Here is an 18,686-nt window from a genome sequence, read left to right as displayed (position 1 = left end):
CCATTAACTTGCATTTTATGAAATTCTAAGGTCTGTTATTTAAGCTAAAAGTCATCTTTAATATTCTGTTGGAAAAAGTAGCTCTTCTCTCTTTTTTTAAAGGGTTAGTTCACTTAAAAAATAAATGTACTCACTCATTACTCATCAAGTGGTTCTATACCTTTATGAGTTTCTTATGTTGAACACAAAAGATGATGTTTTGAAGAATGCTGGTTGCTTGCACCTACCCACTTCCATACTAGGAAAAATAGATACTTAGGAAGTCAATGGTTACAGGATTTCCGAACTTTTAAAAATATATTCTGTTGCTTTCAGCTAAAAATGAAACACCACAAGGTTTTAAACGAGTAAATGATGACAGAACTTACATTTTTGGGTGTTCTATTCCTTTATATTTTTGTTTAAATTATCGTTTTACTTTTTTTCTCACTCACTTTGGTTCATTTCTCTGATCAAAATTAAAATTTTTAAAAATAAATATATTTGTCAATGACGTGTCAGTGCCGTCAGAATGACAAGGTCTTGGGTCATTGTGTGTAGATAAAACAGTCAAATTAATGTTTCAATTACAAAAGTGTACTCTACTCTACTGCTTTTTTGATGCGCACAAGTGTCACAATGATCTGATGATTGAACAGGTCTTGTAGTTTTGAGGATTTCAATTCTAATCTGAGAAATGGACCAAAGTGAGTGAGACAAGCAGATTTTCTTAAACTCCTGTGACTCCCCCTACAGGCCAGTCTTGGTGGGCGCGTGAGGCTGATGATCACAGGAGCTGCTCCAGTGTCTCCAACCGTCCTCACTTTTCTGCGAGCAGCACTGGGCTGCCAGGTACACACACACACACACACACACACACACACACACACACACACACACACACACACACACACACACACACACACACACACACACACCTCCTGCTACCAGTATTGTGATCAGACTTTCAAGTTACATCTTTTTTCTATTGTTTGTTGTAGTTTTATGAAGGTTACGGGCAGACAGAGTGTACTGCAGGCTGCACAATGTCACTTCCTGGAGACTGGACAGCAGGTAAGACTCGATCTGCACACATTAACATGTTTAAAAAATAAACAGCTGGACAGTTGTGTCCTGTTTTAACAGCCTGTGTGGTAACACACACTATTGTTTTGATGTGTGTCCTCAGGGCATGTGGGAGCGCCGCTGCCCTGTAACTTTGTTAAGCTGGTGGATGTAGCTGAAATGAATTACTTTGCAGCAAATGGAGAGGGAGAGGTAGGTCACCAGTGCAAAAGTAAAGCAGTTTGCAGGGTTACATTAATCAAAGTTTGGATCTAAAGACTACTTTTGTGCTTTTTTTCTAAGCTCTTTTAAGAGTAAATTAGACTGTTAGCAGACTTCCAGAATTTCATGGAAATCAGTCATTGAAAATCAGGGAGTTTGATGTACTTTCCATTCATCAACAACTGTATTTTTTCTATGCCCTGTTTTCTTTCTTTTTAATAGGTTTAACATGTTTAGCTTTTTCTCATGGTTCGGTTATTTTTGCTACCATTTTAAACCTTTCCAACGTTCATTTATTCTCCTTCAGCTTAGTCCCTTATTTATCAGGGGCTAACACAGCAGAATGAACCGCCAACTATTCTGGCACATGCTTTACACATCAAATTTTTTCCAGCTGCAACCCAGTACTGGGAAACACCCATACACTATCACACTCACACACTACAGCAAATTTCATTTACCCAATTTACCTATAGCGCATGTCATTGGACTGTGGGGGAAACCAGAGCACCCGGAGGAAACCCACACAGAGATGGCATGTCTAGCAATTACCAGATGACCACTTTCTTGATGTGAATGTTTTATATGAAATAAAATTATAATGCGGATGGCATGGAAGGAATTTAAAGTGTCTTTGCTGCAATTTAAATAAAATTGCTTCACATTTTGCACCATTTGCCAAAGTTTGCAGCACTTCTACGGCAGTAAATAAAATCTGCCAAACTTTGTCTCATTTGCTTGATTTTGAATTAAATTCTATGAAAAGCAGAATCCCGTAATTCTCAGGGACACAGCAGCTGCCTTTTTAATTTTATTATCAATTATAGGTCATGGACATTCAGCTATTTAGTCGATAAAAGTCGTGGAATTGGCATATAGTTTCATATTTACAAATTAGTATCAGAATACAAAGACAACATCAAGCTAATGGTCATCAGTCAGTCATCGTTGGGCTGTTGTTGAGTGTTGGTCACTTCAGTGTTTGCTGTGTTCTGACTTTTGGCTGATCAAACATGGTGAATCCGCATCAGTTGGTGTCAGTGAGAGAGTGAACTCCAAACTTGTTTATAGACTTGGTCACAAGAGTAAAAGTAAAAGCAATGAAAGCAAGCAAATTATTAATAACATTACAGACTGAAAGCTATTCTAACGTTACACCATCTGAACTGAGCATTTCATTAAGCAAATATTTTATTACAAGATGAAGCATCTGGAATAAATTAAGTGATCAATATTATTAGTTCTGAAATGGTCAGAGAGTGCTGCGTTGTTTAGTTTGTATTAATGCAGTTCTTGTTTCATTTTGACTTTTTGAATTATAAATACTCCACTGATATCTGCTGGTGTAGAGACTCATTTCCTCTTTTGCAGACACACAGTATTTCTGCTAGTTTGCTGTGGTGTTTTTTAGTTCTAGCACACATTTTAGTTTATTTCTGTCAGTTTGCAAGTGCATCAAAATAATAATGTAATCATAAAAACTATTTCATACAAATGATTCTCTTCGTTATGATGAAAATTAAATTGACATTTCACCCAAAAAATCGAATTCTTTCATCATTTAGCTATTCTCCATTTGTTTCTTTTGTTGAACACACGCTGAAGAATGGTGGGGAAAACACCCATTGATTCCATAGTATTTTTTGTTCCTTCTATGGATGTCAATGGCTGCTTTTTTTCCTCAGAATATTTTATTTTGTGAAATAAATTCATAAAAGTGTAATACAACATTATTTAGAAATAAAAACAAATTGATGAACTGTGCCTTTAATAGATGGAATTTTAGTTGATGCACAAAAATACTTTGTCATGACTCTAGCAATTATTTAATTAATAAACAATTATTATTTTAATTATTTAACATTGTAAATTTGCAATGGCACTCTGAGTTGCCTGACTCTGTGTGTGTGTGCTCTTCACAGGTGTGTGTGAAAGGACCAAATGTGTTTCAAGGTTACCTGAAAGACCCGGAGCAAACCTCAGGGGCTGTGGATAAAGCCGGCTGGCTGCACACCGGAGACATTGGCAAATGGCTTCCGGTAAATTCCACATCCACTTTCAGCACTTACTATCTGAATTTAGTCTGTCAAATGTTTTTTAATGTTTTCAGTGCATTAATTTAAAAGCTGCTTTTCCACTATCCTGCTGAGAAGAGTCAAGTGTGGTTCCAGTTCCAGTGAGCTTGTTATGGGTGGCATGATAAACTGTTCTCGGCTTGGTATTCTACTGGTAGAGTCTTGAACTGGTGACGCATGACATTGGCTGGCTACTAGTTTTTCCATTGCACAGGAAATGCAGTTTTTTTTTTTTTTTTTTTTTTGTTATTCAACAAAGTCAATATCAAAAAAAAAAATGAATCCCCGAAACTTAAGCATCTGTTCATAATCCATCTTGCTGTTTAAATGACATTTGTAGGGGTGTAACGATTTATCGTTGTACGATTTATTGCGATGCAAAAATGTCTCGATATGCATCGTGGCGTTATGACGATTTGATTACGATATGACGTCCGTTTTCTCATATTAGTTGAGCTGTTTGCACGTGAGCTACGTTCCACCTGCTGTCGCACGTGAGTTCAGATTGCAGCAGCAGTAATGTTAGCAGACCAAGATGAGTGGAGCTGAAATAGAGGATGGCCCATCCTCTCAAAATCAGACGTCTGGCAACATTTCGGTTGTACAGTCATTGCTTTAGACTGGTCCGCTTTTTGACACGCATACTGGGTCAAACATCCTAAGTTTTAAAGTCTTCAAAGTGATTTACATACTTTGCACAGCGACAGGGATACCTCCTAATGGTGTTGAAAGAGTCACATTCTGTATTTATAAGGTACAATTCACCCTAAAATATCATTCTGTCTTCATATAATGTTCCCGCCGCAAAATCACACATGACATGAGCTCACCGTGAGCTGTTACTACAGAGGGCGTTTTAGCATTAAAACCTTTGTTCTGGCTATCCATAAATATATTTAGAGATATCTCTAATTATATTTTGACTAGTCATAGTTATAATTTGACTAGTCAGAATGACAATTAGAGATATCTGCAATTACAATTGTACTAGTACGAAATCAGATTGGAGATATCTGCAAATATATTATGACTAGTCATATTCCTCCATTGACTTCCATTGAAAAATATTTGCAGATATCTCTAAATGAGTTTTGACTAGTCACAATTGTAATTAGAGATATCTCTAAATGAATTTAATTAAATATGAATTAAATACCTGGAAATGTGGATTTTTTTTTTTTTTTTGCACACACAAAAAACGCAAGTGATCAAGCAAAGCCTTAAGCTCTTACTGTTAAATTCAATTGAATAGAAAGCTTACTTTTTTGCACCTTTACTTAAATTGTTTCTTAATTTTGTCTCTGTCATTTCAATAATATTTGTAAGAAGTTTTTAAATTGTTTTATTTTCCAGAGACAGGCCTGATTAATTTATTTTCTTAAAGAAGGTTCAGTTAAACAAGTTGAAACAAAAGAAATACATAAAAAATAGTTTACTTGGTAAAATTTGCATTTCAGTTTAATTTTCAATTTTTATTCCAAATATCGTGATACATATCGAATCGTGAACATTATATCGTGATACACATAGTATCGTGAGCTGAGTGTATCGTTACACCCCTAGACATTTGCATTAACTTTTACGACTGACACATTTGCATCGTGTTCCAGAGAGCTCCATGACCCACATTTCAGTAGAAAATAAAACGTATCCATGCTGACTGGTCCAGATTGGCATTCATTTCAATGGTTACGCAAAGAGAACCATTCTGCCTGAATGTGGGATATAGAAATGTAGAAATCTGATACATGGAAATACATGCAAATTAAATATATACAAGTTTACATTTGAATTTCACATATAAAATATATGTCATATATGCAGCATATACTGTATTTCAAATTATTTCAAACAATATAGCAATGGCCATATTTGAACATATATAAAATTAAAGCTTATATAATTAAAAATTGTTGGTATTCCAATGGTTGAAAAAAAAAAAAAATATATATATATATATATATATATATATATATGAAAGTGGCCATTTTTACAGTATGTAAATGCATGTGTCGTATGTAATTTGCATGTATCAGATTTCTATAATAGATTTCTAATGTTTGCGTTTAAAGGGAACAAAACGCTCCACTTTATCATTAAGCATTTATATATTTGTTTGTTTCAGAATGGCACTCTGAAGATTATCGACAGGAAGAAACACATTTTTAAGCTGGCTCAGGGTGAATACATAGCTCCAGAGAAGATTGAGAACATCTACATCCGCAGTGACCCTGTGGCTCAGGTCTTTGTGCATGGAGACAGTTTGCAGGTGAGAGACACTCAACTGTCGTGTTTTATTTTTTACATTATTGCACATCCCTATGTAGGAAGAACGTCCAGTGTTCTCCAACGCCGAGGAGAAATGGTCATGCCCGACTGAGCCTGGTTTCTCTGGAGGTTTTCTTTTTCCTTCACTTTTGTCAATTGGTGAAGTTTTGTTCCTCGCCACTGGCTTGCTTGGTTTGGGACTTCCCATCGATGGATTTGCTCTTCAGTGTTTGAACTTTCAGCAGTGAAATTTAAACCACACTGAACTGAACCAAAACTGAACTTCAACTCTGAAAACTGGACTGACACCATCTCATTTACTAGAGCCTCTACATTGTAAAAGCGCTGTAGAAATAAAGATGAATTGACTTGAAAAGAAGTGTGAGAATAGAATATATGTGAGCATAAACCCATCCTGTTTCTCTCTTTTTAGGCATGTTTAGTGGGTGTTGTGGTTCCTGATCCAGACTTTTTGCCAGGATGGGCAAAGAATAGAGGCATTGAGGGATCCTTCAATGACTTGTGCAAAAGCAAGGTAAAACAAGGAACACAGAAAAAAGACGTTTACAAGATCTGGATTCAGCATAGTAGAGTACAGATAATAGTGTTCAGAGGTTTACTACCATTTTCAGCTAAAACATTTAATTGAAGAAATGGCTCCATTGGGGCATTACAAGTGATGCAAATTGCTGTATATAATAGAATAACATTTCTAAGTAACTAGTAAAGTAACGCATTACTTAAAAAATAGTAATACTAGGTACTTTTTACTAGTTTTAATAGTTACTTTTTGAAAATACAATGTAAATTAGGTTTTTAGTTGAATAATTACTTTAATTAATTTAAAAAATAAATTGCTGAATTAAAATTAGTCACAATGATTGTAGTCATAAGCAGTCAATGGAAGAATGTGCTCAATATTTTGAACGCATCGAGGAAAAGGGGATTGTCTTAATGGACAGTGATTAATCTTAAGACAAAAAGTAGAAAAGAAGCAAACACATTGCTTTAAACTTTCATTAATCTGTGTATACACCGGCATGAAGAGCTCTGAGGTCAGATAACATTATCCTAAAATATATATTTGATGTGTTTTGTCAAAGGTAAATGAACGTGTAGGGTATACACAGTGCATTGTTAATTGCAGAAGTTCTGAAAGAAATTAAGTGTCAGACAGGTGATGATAAGTATTGCAAAAGTAACGTAACGCATTACTTACTATAATAAGTAACCAAGTAACACAACTAGTTACTTTTTGGGAGTAACTCAATATTGTATTGAATGACTTTCAAAAGTAATTTTCCTCAACACTGAATACCATATTAAAGAAAGATTAAGGATTTAAGATCCTGAGATAATAAAAGCGATGTTATGTTTGAGCGCTGTTTGCCATCCTTGAAGTACTGACACCTGATGTTGTTTCAACAGGAGGTGAAAAATGCCATCCTAGAGGATATGATTCAGCTTGGGAAAGAAGCTGGACTGAAGTCTTTTGAACAGGTGGGTGCAACAAAACTCATTTTCTAGGTTTCTGTTAATATCTTGATTTGTTTTTTTTTATTATTATTGTAAAACTTAATCCAAATGTCATAATACAAACATACCAGAGTATAGGTTTTCAACCAGGTTCAAGGTTGTCAAAAAAAAAAACCCAGAATATTTAATATTCATTTATTCATTCATTCATTTTCTTTTCGGCTTAGTCACTTTATTAATCCGGGGTTGCCACAGCGGAATGAACTGCCAACTTATCCCGCATGTTTTTACGCAGTGGATGCCCTTCCAGCCACAACCCAATCTCTGGGAAACATCCACACACACTCATACACTATGGACAATTTAGCCTACCCAAATCACCTGTACCACATGACTTTGGACTGTGGGGGAAACTGGAGCACCCAGAGGAAACCCACGCGAACGCAGGGAGAACATGCAAACTCCACACAGAAACACCAACTGACCCAGCCAAGGCTCGAACCAGCGACCTTCTAGCTGTGAGGCGACAGCACTACCTACTCTGCCACTGCGTCACCCAAAATATTTAATATAGCTTATTTAATCATTTATATACTAAATGTAATTAATCATATGTTCAATACTATCTAAACATAAATGATAAGATTGTATTATTAAAACTAACCATTAAAATAATATTCACATATCTCAGTTTAACATCATATGAATTGAGAAATCTGGTCAACACTTCATTCATTCATTTTCTTTCCTATCACTGGGAAACCCATACACACTAATTCACACACATACACAACAGACAATTTTTAGCTTTCTCAATTCACCTATACCGCATGTCCTTGGACTTGTGGGGAAAACCGAAGCACCCGGAGGAAACCGGAGGAAAAATACGCAAATGCGAGAAGAACATGCAAACATGCAAACTCCACACAGACACGCCAACTGACCCAGCCGAGACTCGAACCAGAGACCTTTTTGCTGTGAGACAACAGCACTACCTACTGCGCCATCTTGTCGCCCTGGTCAACACTTTTTTAGTGTTTATTTCATAATTACACTATACATAGCATACTAAGGGCGTCACGGTGGCGCAGTAAGTAAAACTATCACCTCAAAGCAAGAAGGTCACTGTTTCAAGCCTCGGCTGGGTCAGTTGGCATTTCTGTGTGAAGTTTGCATGTTCTCCACGTGTACACATGGGTTTCTTCCGGTTTCCCCCACAAGTCCAAGGACATGTGGTACAGGTGAATTGGGTAAGCTAAATTGTTCGTAGTGTATGTGTGTGAACGAGTGTGTATAGATGCTTCCCAGTTATGGACATTCGCTGTGTAACACATATGATGGATAATCTGATGGTTCATTCCACTGTGGCCACCCCAGATTAATAAAGGGACTAAGTGTGAAAAAAATTTGAATGAATGAATAATATTCTAAACTACACATTTATAATCATTTAATATTAATAAACACAATGTTAATACAATTAAGTCATATTTGGAGATTTAAACAGCTGATGATGGGCAGACAGTGATGAAATGGCCTCCACAGAGTCCAGAACTCAATATTATTGAGGTGGTATGAGAATCATTTGGGCAGAGAAAGAAAGCTCTGACAGCCTAAATTTAAGAATTAACCCTGAGAGGTGCTAGAAAAGGCCTGATATTATTCATTCATTCATTCATTCATTCATTTTCTTTTCGGCTCAGTCTCTTTATTAATCTGGGGACGCCACAGCGGAATGAACCGCCAACCTAACCAGCATATGTTTTACACAGCGAATGCCCTTCCAGCTGCAACCCATCACTTGGAAACAACCATACACATTCATTCACACACATACATTACAGACAGTTTTTATTTAGCTTACCCAATTCACCCATATCACGTCTTTGGACTTTGGGGAAACGGGACCCACGCAAACATATAGGGGAACATGCAAACTCCACACAGAAATGTTAACTGTCAAAGCCAGGGCTCAAACCAGAAATGTTCTTGCTGTGAGGCGATTGTGCTACCCACTGTGCAAACACTGTTTGGTGCCAAGGGGGATCACACTAAATACTGCCTTGTGCTTGAAGTAATCTGGATCTGAATGTTTTTGTTCAAAGTTTGTGTACATAAGCTCTATTTGCTCATATGTTCTAATTACTAATAAATATATACATTATATATTTGTGAAAATCAGAGTTGATAAACTAGACAAGAGACAGAAAAGGTTGATGTTGTGCACCAGTGAGTGTTTAATCTGTTTACTGTAATGTGTGTGTGTGTGTGTGTGTGTGTGTGCAGGTGAGAGACATCGCTCTGCACCTGGAAATGTTCTCTGTTCAGAACGGCCTCCTCACACCAACACTGAAAGCTAAGAGAACCGAGCTGAAGAGCCGCTTCAGAGAGCAGATCGACCAGCTCTATGCCAAAATCAAAATGTGAGCAGCTGGACAGAGACCGAAAGACCCCCCTCCTCCATCTACACTGACTGAACTACAACACCCCAGAATACACACTTTGACAAAGGAGCTGCTCCAGTTCTGTCATGCTGTTGGGAGTGAAGGACCACTAGTGGACTCTTTTTTTTTTTTTTTTTTTTTCTACCACTTGGAGGAGCTGTAGTCATCCCTCAGCCCCATCAGCAAAGCACATGCCAAACATTTCACCAGCCCTGATCATCATCTGGGACGACAACTGAAGAAAACCGGAAGCTGAACCAACCCAATGCCTTAGGCCGGTCAATGCCTTGAGTCTAATAAGCCAGACGAGATCATATTAATTCACACGACACACTGAAACAGCTGGGGCCTCAGTTATAAAGTCTATGCTCAGATTTGACCTTAGTGTGTGTGCACGTGTGTGTGTGTGTGCTTAAATCCAGAGCTTGTTCATATTTATAAATATATATAAAAAAAAAAATAGCGATTCGATTTCGATTAATCGCACAGGTTTGGGAATTCGCCTGCTCAGATCTTGACATGTTAAACATTTCCTGGTGTTCTTTTGCGATTAGCTAATCACAAAAGGGCTGCAATATGAAATATACATGTACTGTATTCTTTAATCTTCCCCACCCAGAGCAAATGTGTGACTGTCATCTGGGTGTGACATTCTTACCTGCCAATTGAGTGAGCACACTTTCAATCTGCCCAATTAGAAATCAGAAAACAAACAGGAAAGCGCTGACAAGTGAGGTGATGGCGTCTGCTGCTTCAGAAGCATTAATAGACGGATTAACATCAAAGAAAAATATCGGTAATATGGGAACATTTTGTTTTCAGAGTCACAGCCACCCAACAAAAACAGGTCATTTTTAAGAGCTGTCGCAGAATTGTTGCCACTGCTTTGTGTTTAAAAAAATTAAAATGGCTTTTATTCTTGCCAAAATCAAACAAATAAGACTTTCTCCAGAAGAAATAATATTATCGGACATACTGTGAAAATGTTTTTGATGTTAAACATCATTTGGGAAATATTTAAAAAAATAAATTAAAAAAAATTCAAAGGCGGGCTAAAATTTTTTAATCTAACTGTATATGCACAAATATAAATTGTATAGCTTCCTATTAATAATGAGTTTAAAAGATTAATTTGTGAGGGGTGAACTTTAATATGCTGAGCACTGTATTTGTACAAAATATATGTCAGTAGATTAATGGCACACTAAAGGCACATTAGTAAAGTGTAAACCAAGGGTCACCGAACTTGGTCCTGGAGGGCCGGTGTTCTGCAGATTTTAGCTCCAACCCTAATCAAACACACCTGAACAAGCTAATCAAGGTCTTACTAGATATACTTGAAACACCCAGGCAGGTGTGTTAAGGCAAGCTGGAGCTAAACCTTACAGGGACACCGGCCCTCCAGGACCGAGATTGGTGACCCCTGGTGTAAACATAAAGAATGTTTTTATGCGCACATTACTTTTCTCAGATTTGCACTTGCACACTTTTGAGAAATGATCTTAGATCTAATTTAGCATGGATTCTCTTCATCGTTTTATGAGGCCCCTGACATGCCAAAAACTGCTCATTTTTAAATCACTTACGGCTATTTTCGTCCAAACTAATTTAAATATATCCATTGTGGTTTCCACAACTTCTGTAAATGTATATTTCATTGTAAAAGTTACTGATTGTAACACTGCTTCTGTTATGGTTAACCATGTGTTTGGCATATTGGATGTCTACATATAATATCCTCAGAATGTTCCATTGACTGTAGAATGACAGCACAAATTGGATTGGTCTTTATTTAATGGTTATTTATATTATAGATCAGTGGTTGATCGTCAGATTCCACTCACAGCACAACCAATTCTAAAAACAACTCAAATGTGCCTCTCCTGGAGATTTAAAGCTTGTGTATATATTATCTATTTATGTTTGTACATCTTTAACGTATTCTGGCTCATTCAAACTGTGCAAATGGTTACTTGTAGCATGCCGGTGCTGAAGACAGAAATAAATTGATGGCGTTGTCTTTTACCAGTGTTTGGTTTTTGTTTGTTTATGCTTTTATTTTGCTTATCAAGATGCAGATGACATTTCCTGTTTTGTTTTGGAAACACTGAAATTGTATTAATGCTTTAGATATTAAACTGTTCTAAATATGTTTGTCAGTGTACTTATATTTTCTTGGAAATTGGAATGATTGAGAAGAGGAACATTAACAGTCAAAGTATAACCTCAGTGTGAATGTATAGAACTGCCATTAAGAATCTTTCTATTACATGTTACCAAAAGTACATTCTTTTCATATATTGGGAAGGATTACATTTTAAATGAATGATTGAATATTGTTTCTTTAATTTCAGATGCTTCTGAGTTTTTTTTTCTTTTTACTTGCAAGTTTCTTGATAGGCCTGAACATTTTCATTTTGAACACATATAATGTTCTTGAAAGTGAAGACACTAGCATGACTTGCTGTCATTCATTCATTATCAAGCACACACATAACTGAAAACCTGAAACTCCATTTGAAACAATTCAGCTTATTATTAAATGGTAATCCTTTTTATGTTACTATAACTTTTTAAACAAGAAATAAATTTAAAAAAATATGACAAAATTATTGACATTAAATAAAATAAAATAAAAACAACTAAAAGCATCTGCTAAATGAGTAAATGCAAAAAAAAAAAAAACAGAAACACTGGTTAACAATAAATATATAATATATTTAGCAAAATACTTTAACATAAAAAGCATGCAGTAAGAGGTTAACTATAGTAAATCTGTGGTAATCAATCTGCTAAAAAACATGGCTACCATATTTTTACTCTAATAAAACCTTATCCAGATAATACAAATGATATTAAAAAGATAACATCTGACAAGCTGCTTTAATGCACTGCAGTAACAAAGCATGTTATAATCTACTGTAGAATATTATTAGTTAAATGATAGAATCTATCATATATTTTGTTCATCTACCACATGAAAAAGCCAATAAAAGCTACTGCTATTTACAAAAACTATTAAAAATGATCAATCTAAATTATCAAAGATGAATTTCCACAGTTTCCATCCAAAATCTGATTAGTAAAAAACATGAAACCCTTCAGTAACACCAAAGCTCACATGCATTCTCAATGATTTTAGCATGGTCCAGTCAGCCAGTGTACTGCAGAGCTGTTTTATTACATACAAAGGTGGTTTTACATAGAAAAAAACTAACATGTACTATAACCAAGATTGTACAATAAACACAAAAGGTATGTTGTTTTCTATGTACGCATGCATCAGGAAAACACACAATGTATCAGTGACCTCAGCAGTAATATGTGTACATGATTTCTCACAGATGAATGACATTCATCATCATCTTAAGGGGACAAATTACAGAGCACTCCAGATCAAATACAAATGACCACAAACATTTGTTGACAGCCTATAGACTTCCACTTTAAGTCTAGAAATGTTAGTAGATTTTTTTTAACGTTGTTAGTAAAATACGATGATATAAACGGACCATTCACACAGAAATTACACGTTTGTTCACCCTTTACTGGTTCCAAATATTTAAGAGTTTCTTCTCTTTAAAACAAAAGAAGATATTCTGAAGAATGTTGGAAATGGGTAACTATTGACATCCATAGTAACAAAAACAAATACTATGAAGCCAATTGCTACCAGATTCTAACATTTTTCAAAATATCTTCTTTTGTTCCAGAGAAGAAAGTGTCAAACAGGTTTGGAAAGAATGTCCACAGCTGAAGTTGATATAAACGAATTGTTCACATAAAAATGACACATTATCTCACCCTTTAGTGGTTCCGGATATTTAGATTTTCTTCTGTTTAAAACTAACGAAGACATTCTGAAGAATGTTGGAAATGGGTAACCACTGACATCCATAGTAGGAATAACAAATACTATCAAGTCCACTGTACCAGCATTTTTCAAAATATCTTCTTTTTTGTTCACGGTAAGAACGCAATTCAAACAGATTTGGAAAGAATGTCCAAAGCTGAAGTTGATATTAACAGATTGTCCACCCAACAATTGCACATTATCTCACCTTTTAGTGGTTCCAGATATTACGAGTTGCTTCTGTTTAAAACTAAAGAAGATAATCTGAAGAATGTTGGAAACGGGTAACCATTGACATCCATAGTAGGAAAAACAAACACTAGGAAGCCAATTGTTTTTAACATTTTTCAAAATATCTTCTTGTTCAATAAAAGAAAGTAAGTCAAACAGGTTTGAAATAAGTGAAGGGTGAGTACATGGTTACAGCTGTATTTTGAGGAGGTGGGAGTTGAACTTTCCTTTAACCCCAAATATTTCTGTAAATAATGCATTTATCGTGTCTCGTGGAAAACTGTAAAAAAGATTTATTCAAAAGGTTTATCAAAATCCCTTCACATGGCTCAGAGAGAGGCACTAGGCAATAGTTATTTCTGACTGTTGCTCTTTGCTTTTCACATTAAAATAGGCACAGCGGTCTCCCTTTGATTAAGATACATCTCCAATATCACTGATTTAACTAATTCAATGCCCATTTATGATTCCCTTTTTAACAGTGCAATAGCATATTAATGCTTATGAAAGTCCCCGATTACTATAACTCTAGAAATCCCAACATCACTTACCTCTGAAGATTGTTCATTACTATTATTATTATTACATCATGAATAGAAAGAACAGAGGCAAGTGAAACCATATAAAGTCACAAGAACACAAAACTGTTTGAGCACCTATTTGCAAGCACAGACCATTTATAACTGTTAGAAAAACACAATAAACCTGAGACTGAGAATGTTCTGCTAATATTTCAGTGGTTCTGAAGAGTTTTGCTGTAAAGAAATGGTCTTATACTCCTAAAGCCAACCCTTAAAAGTGCACATCCTACTTGTGAAACCTACCAAAAACAGCTGCTGACGTTCTCAAAGATTCCCTGGTGGTTTTAAGGAGTGAAGTACATCTCTTTGGTGAGCATTGAGACGATGCAGGGGATCTGTTTCTTGGCATCAAAGCCCGGCATGTTGGAGGTGGACTCAAAATCCAGTGCTACTTTATGGTTGACCCTGGTCATGATCTGCAAGAGCTCCAGTTCACTGCCATACTTTGTCATCATTTCACAAAGTGACTGAATGAACCATGAGCCGGTCATTGTGTTTCTCCAGGAGTAATAACCTTGACAGAGGAAAGAAATTCATTAGGAAAAAGGCATAACTATTCTATGATCAGCAACTTTTTTTAGTAAAACAATTACAGTTTAAGTCAGAATTATCAGCCCCTCTGTATATATTTTCCCCAATTTGTGTTTAACAGAGAGAACATTTTTTCAACACAATTCTAAACATATTAAGTCTTAATAACTCATTTCTAATAACTGATTTCTTTTATTTTGCCATGATGACAGTAAATATTTTACTAGATATTTTTTAAGACACTTCTAAAAATAATAAATATTATTGGAAATGCTGTGAAAAATACCTTACTCTATTAATCATCATTTGGGAAATATATATATAAAAAAATAATAATTAAATCAATAAATAAAAATCACAAGAGGGTTAATAATTGTGACTTCAACTATATCTCATTGCTTGGTGGTAGCTTTGTGTTTCCATATTTTAGCATTCTTTTTTATATAAATCAACACTATTGAACAGTCTTTATGTTTGTGGGTTTTACAAATATTTAAGCAATGAAAAGTATTTTAAAAAGCTTGTGTCAACTTGTAGTTTCGGCTTGTTTGCAGTGGATGGATAAATACCCTAGCTGTTTGAACAAGTACAGTGTTTTCTTTGCTCAAGAAACAATATGTTTGTTAATGCTAATGTTTTATGTGTCTGAAAGGCAGAGAAGAGGCTCCAAGTCTAGAAACTTCCCTCTAGTAAAGACAATACATTAAAAAGCTTTTGCTCAATGCTTATAATATGTGATTTTTGACAAACGTATTAAAGATGGGAACAGAGTTAACAAAGCTACAAATAAACTTTTCAAACTTTTACGTTGATGAAAATATCCCTCCCATTTGTGGGTCAAAAACTAAAATGTACACAGGGTTTCTGCAGGTTTTATCAAGTCAAATTTAATACTTTTTAAAAGACCATTATGAATGAAATTGTAGACTTTTACAATGAAAAATGCTAAGGATTTTTTTTTCACTTCCTCTATTAAAATAAAAATTCAGTTATTTCTTTGCCTCATATCTTAAATAATGAGTCAAAACAAGCAAACTCGGGCGAGGCAGTGGCGCAGTAGGTAGTGCTGTCGCCTCACAGCAAGAAGGTCGCTGGGTCGCTGATTCAAACCTCGGCTCAGTTGGCATTTCTGTGTGGAGTTTGCATGTTCTCCCTGCCTTTGCGTGGGTTTCCTCCGGGTGCTCCGGTTTCCCCCACAGTCCAAAGACATGTGGTACAGGTGAATTGGGTAGGCTAAATTTTTCGTAGTGTATGAGTGTGTGTGAATGTGTGTGTGAATGTTTCCCAGGGATGGGTTGCGGAGGAAGGGCATCCGCTGCGTAGAAACTTGCTTGATAAGTTGGCGGTTTATTCCGCTGTGGCCACCCCGGATTAATAAAGGGATTAAGCCGACAAGAAAATTAATAAATGAATGAACAAGCAAACTCCAGTTATATACATTTTTATATATTTTTTTAGCAATTTTTTTTTTAATCAAGTTTTAAAAACTATAATAAATTAAATGTACAACTTCATAAATACATGGAGAACTTTTAAACAAATGGTATTGTAAGGATGTAAGAAGGATAATTAAATCATATTGGTTAATAAATTTTACTTTTTGTTAAATGTTTTTTTAGATGGATTGTTGGTTGTACCGATTGAGTAGCTTTACATGGACAAGTGACAATTAAGACCTGTTTAAAATTATTTAAGACCTACAACACCATATTTCAGGGAAAATGTTTATGAAATTTAAGACATTTTTAGACTTTTTAAGACCCCACGGATACATAGAACAAAAGGTTGTTAAATTATGTTAATAAATTTATAGGGACATAAAAATGTTTAAGCATATTTAAAGCTACACTACTAACTTTTACAATGCAATTATTATTTAAAATATGTTTTTTAAAATTCACATACAGTTTGTAAGTAGCGATGTTGAAAAATTTCTGTTCAATGACAACAAATTATACCTGTTTAGAGATTAATTATTCAACATATTATGCGATTAATTATTTTAAAACTCCAATGACACTCAAATGCAATCTAATTTTTTTAATACTATCAGTAGCAACAACTTATTTCTGGTGAATTATGTCTTTATTTATGTCTTTATGTGTGTATGCACCTGCAGGCATGTATATAAAGAGATGTAATGTCAAGGATTTTTGGCATGAATACAATTTGTAATTTTTTAGAATATCATCCTGTTTCATTGAGTCCTAATTTACACCAAGGGTGCATTTTTGGATCAAAAATAATGTAACAACAGTAATATTGTGATAATATTATAATTAAAAAAAACAATTATAAATGCCTTATTTTTGATTCATAAAAAATGCTAAAAATTACTGATTATTAATTTTAATTAATATAATAAAAGAAGGGAGGCTGGGTGTCTGGGTGGATGGATGGATGGATGGATATATATATATATATATATATATATATATATATATATATATATATATATATATATATATTTGTGCATCTGTACCTGGTACAGTAGAGTATGCATAGAGGAAATCTGCCTCCACTGGGATCCTTACACGACCATCTGGGATGTCAGGGTGATCAGGGTGGTCAGTTTCCACACCAGGATCCAGTTCTGTTCCTCGACAAGCCTAGATTAACATTAGTCAGCAAAATCTTGTTAATGGAAAATAAAACTGAGCCAAATCCAAATAAACATGAACTTAGACAACACATATCAGAGATTGAGCAAGTACCTGAATAAAGAACAGTTTAGGCTTTCCCACTAGTGATGGGCAGCGGTCTCCTCTGAACAGACTAGTTAAAGACTTGAGATCCACAGATGTATCAGTGCCGAAAAACACCCCCTCATCGCCGTGACTGAGCAACACACACACTAATGAAGCACAGCGGCTGTGATCGTCATGGGCAACTGAGATACAACAACAAACATAATAGTACAATAAGCAGCATATAATTATCAATTGATATAACATATGTTCTCTTTTAATTGTTTGTGCTCAGCGTATAATGACTACCTGTTGTTAAAACCTGCATAATCTGCGCAACTGTCTGGTCATTGTAGACTTTCACAATGTATCCAAGCTTTCGAAACACGTTCATTACATTTCCTGCATCTACGTCAGTGCCATTGCGTGGGTTCATGCCTGTAAGGTAAACAACAGGTTAAAAAAATGTACGATCCAAAACTTTTAAATAAAAGGTTTATGACAAATTAAAAAATATCCTTAATATACCATTTTTAGCAATGCAATTTGACTACTGACATCAGGGATTTTTTTCAGGAATTTCTCAGCATTAGGCTGATGTCAATATCTTTACACTGTGTATTTGATTACATTTGTGACAATATAGGAAGTCCATAGAAGGGAAATCAATTATTTTACAATAAAGTAAATTATGCTTATTTGAAAACGTAAACATGCTAAAAGGTTTCTGTGAAGTCAGATGTAGTTTGTCAGGGTTTCTGCAATGTCAAATTTTTGACCTTTTTAAGACCTTTATGAATGAAATTTTAGACTTATACAGGGCTAAACATTAAGGATTTATTTAATGAGCCAATTGGTAATCCAGAAAAGAGGTTTACTTGCATAGATAGATAGATAGATAGATAGATAGATAGATAGATAGATAGATAGATAGATAGATAGATAGATAGATAGATAGATAGATAGATAGATAGATAGATAGATAGATAGATAGATAGATAGATAGTAATGTAATGATTATTAGTTAAGTAGTAATGATTTTTAATTTAAGTAATTATTTTAAGTAATGTGTCAAAAACTACTAACTAAACAGAAATATTCTTCTGTATTCTTCTGTAACATACTGACAAATAGAGTTTGGTTAAATTTTTTTAGATGGATTATTGGTGATTGGAGACATGGAGAGATACAATTTAAGACTTGTTTAAAAGTATTTAAGATCTTCAAAACAATATTTTAGTAAATGTAGGAATCTTTAAGGCCTAACAATTTGT

At 34.9% G+C, this 18,686-nt stretch overlaps 2 protein-coding genes across 4 annotated transcripts in view; one reads left to right on the top strand and one right to left on the bottom strand.

Annotated features, from left to right (window-relative positions):
* acsl1a (acyl-CoA synthetase long chain family member 1a) overlaps positions 1-10,416 on the top strand; it is a gene marked incomplete at its 3' end in the record, with an annotated part of 53,839 nt that extends 43,423 nt beyond the window's left edge. The window contains 8 exon segments of the mRNA NM_001031837.1: positions 736-831; positions 981-1,053; positions 1,169-1,257; positions 3,189-3,305; positions 5,467-5,610; positions 6,043-6,144; positions 7,038-7,109; positions 9,372-10,416. Of these exon segments, the coding sequence (NP_001027007.1) occupies positions 736-831; positions 981-1,053; positions 1,169-1,257; positions 3,189-3,305; positions 5,467-5,610; positions 6,043-6,144; positions 7,038-7,109; positions 9,372-9,512 (834 nt within the window).
* Positions 1-18,686, bottom strand: part of casp3a (caspase 3, apoptosis-related cysteine peptidase a) — a 37,655-nt gene that overhangs the window by 15,973 nt on the left and 2,996 nt on the right. For 2 of the 3 annotated variants that reach the window (XM_087235055.1, XM_087235056.1), the window contains exons 4-7: positions 17,722-17,850; positions 17,440-17,615; positions 17,208-17,334; positions 14,438-14,708 (exon numbers count right to left, since the gene is read on the bottom strand). In XM_087235055.1, the coding sequence (XP_087091181.1) occupies positions 14,479-14,708; positions 17,208-17,334; positions 17,440-17,615; positions 17,722-17,850 (662 nt within the window). In that variant the 3' untranslated portion in view covers positions 14,438-14,478. 3 annotated transcript variants of the gene reach the window in all.

Source organism: Danio rerio, chromosome 1, assembly GCF_052040795.2.
Source record: "Danio rerio strain M-AB ecotype USA chromosome 1, GRCz13ab, whole genome shotgun sequence".
Classification (NCBI taxonomy): domain Eukaryota; kingdom Metazoa; phylum Chordata; class Actinopteri; order Cypriniformes; family Danionidae; genus Danio; species Danio rerio.
Note: the sequence above shows the minus strand (reverse complement) of the source record. Positions and strands in the feature narration are given on the sequence as shown.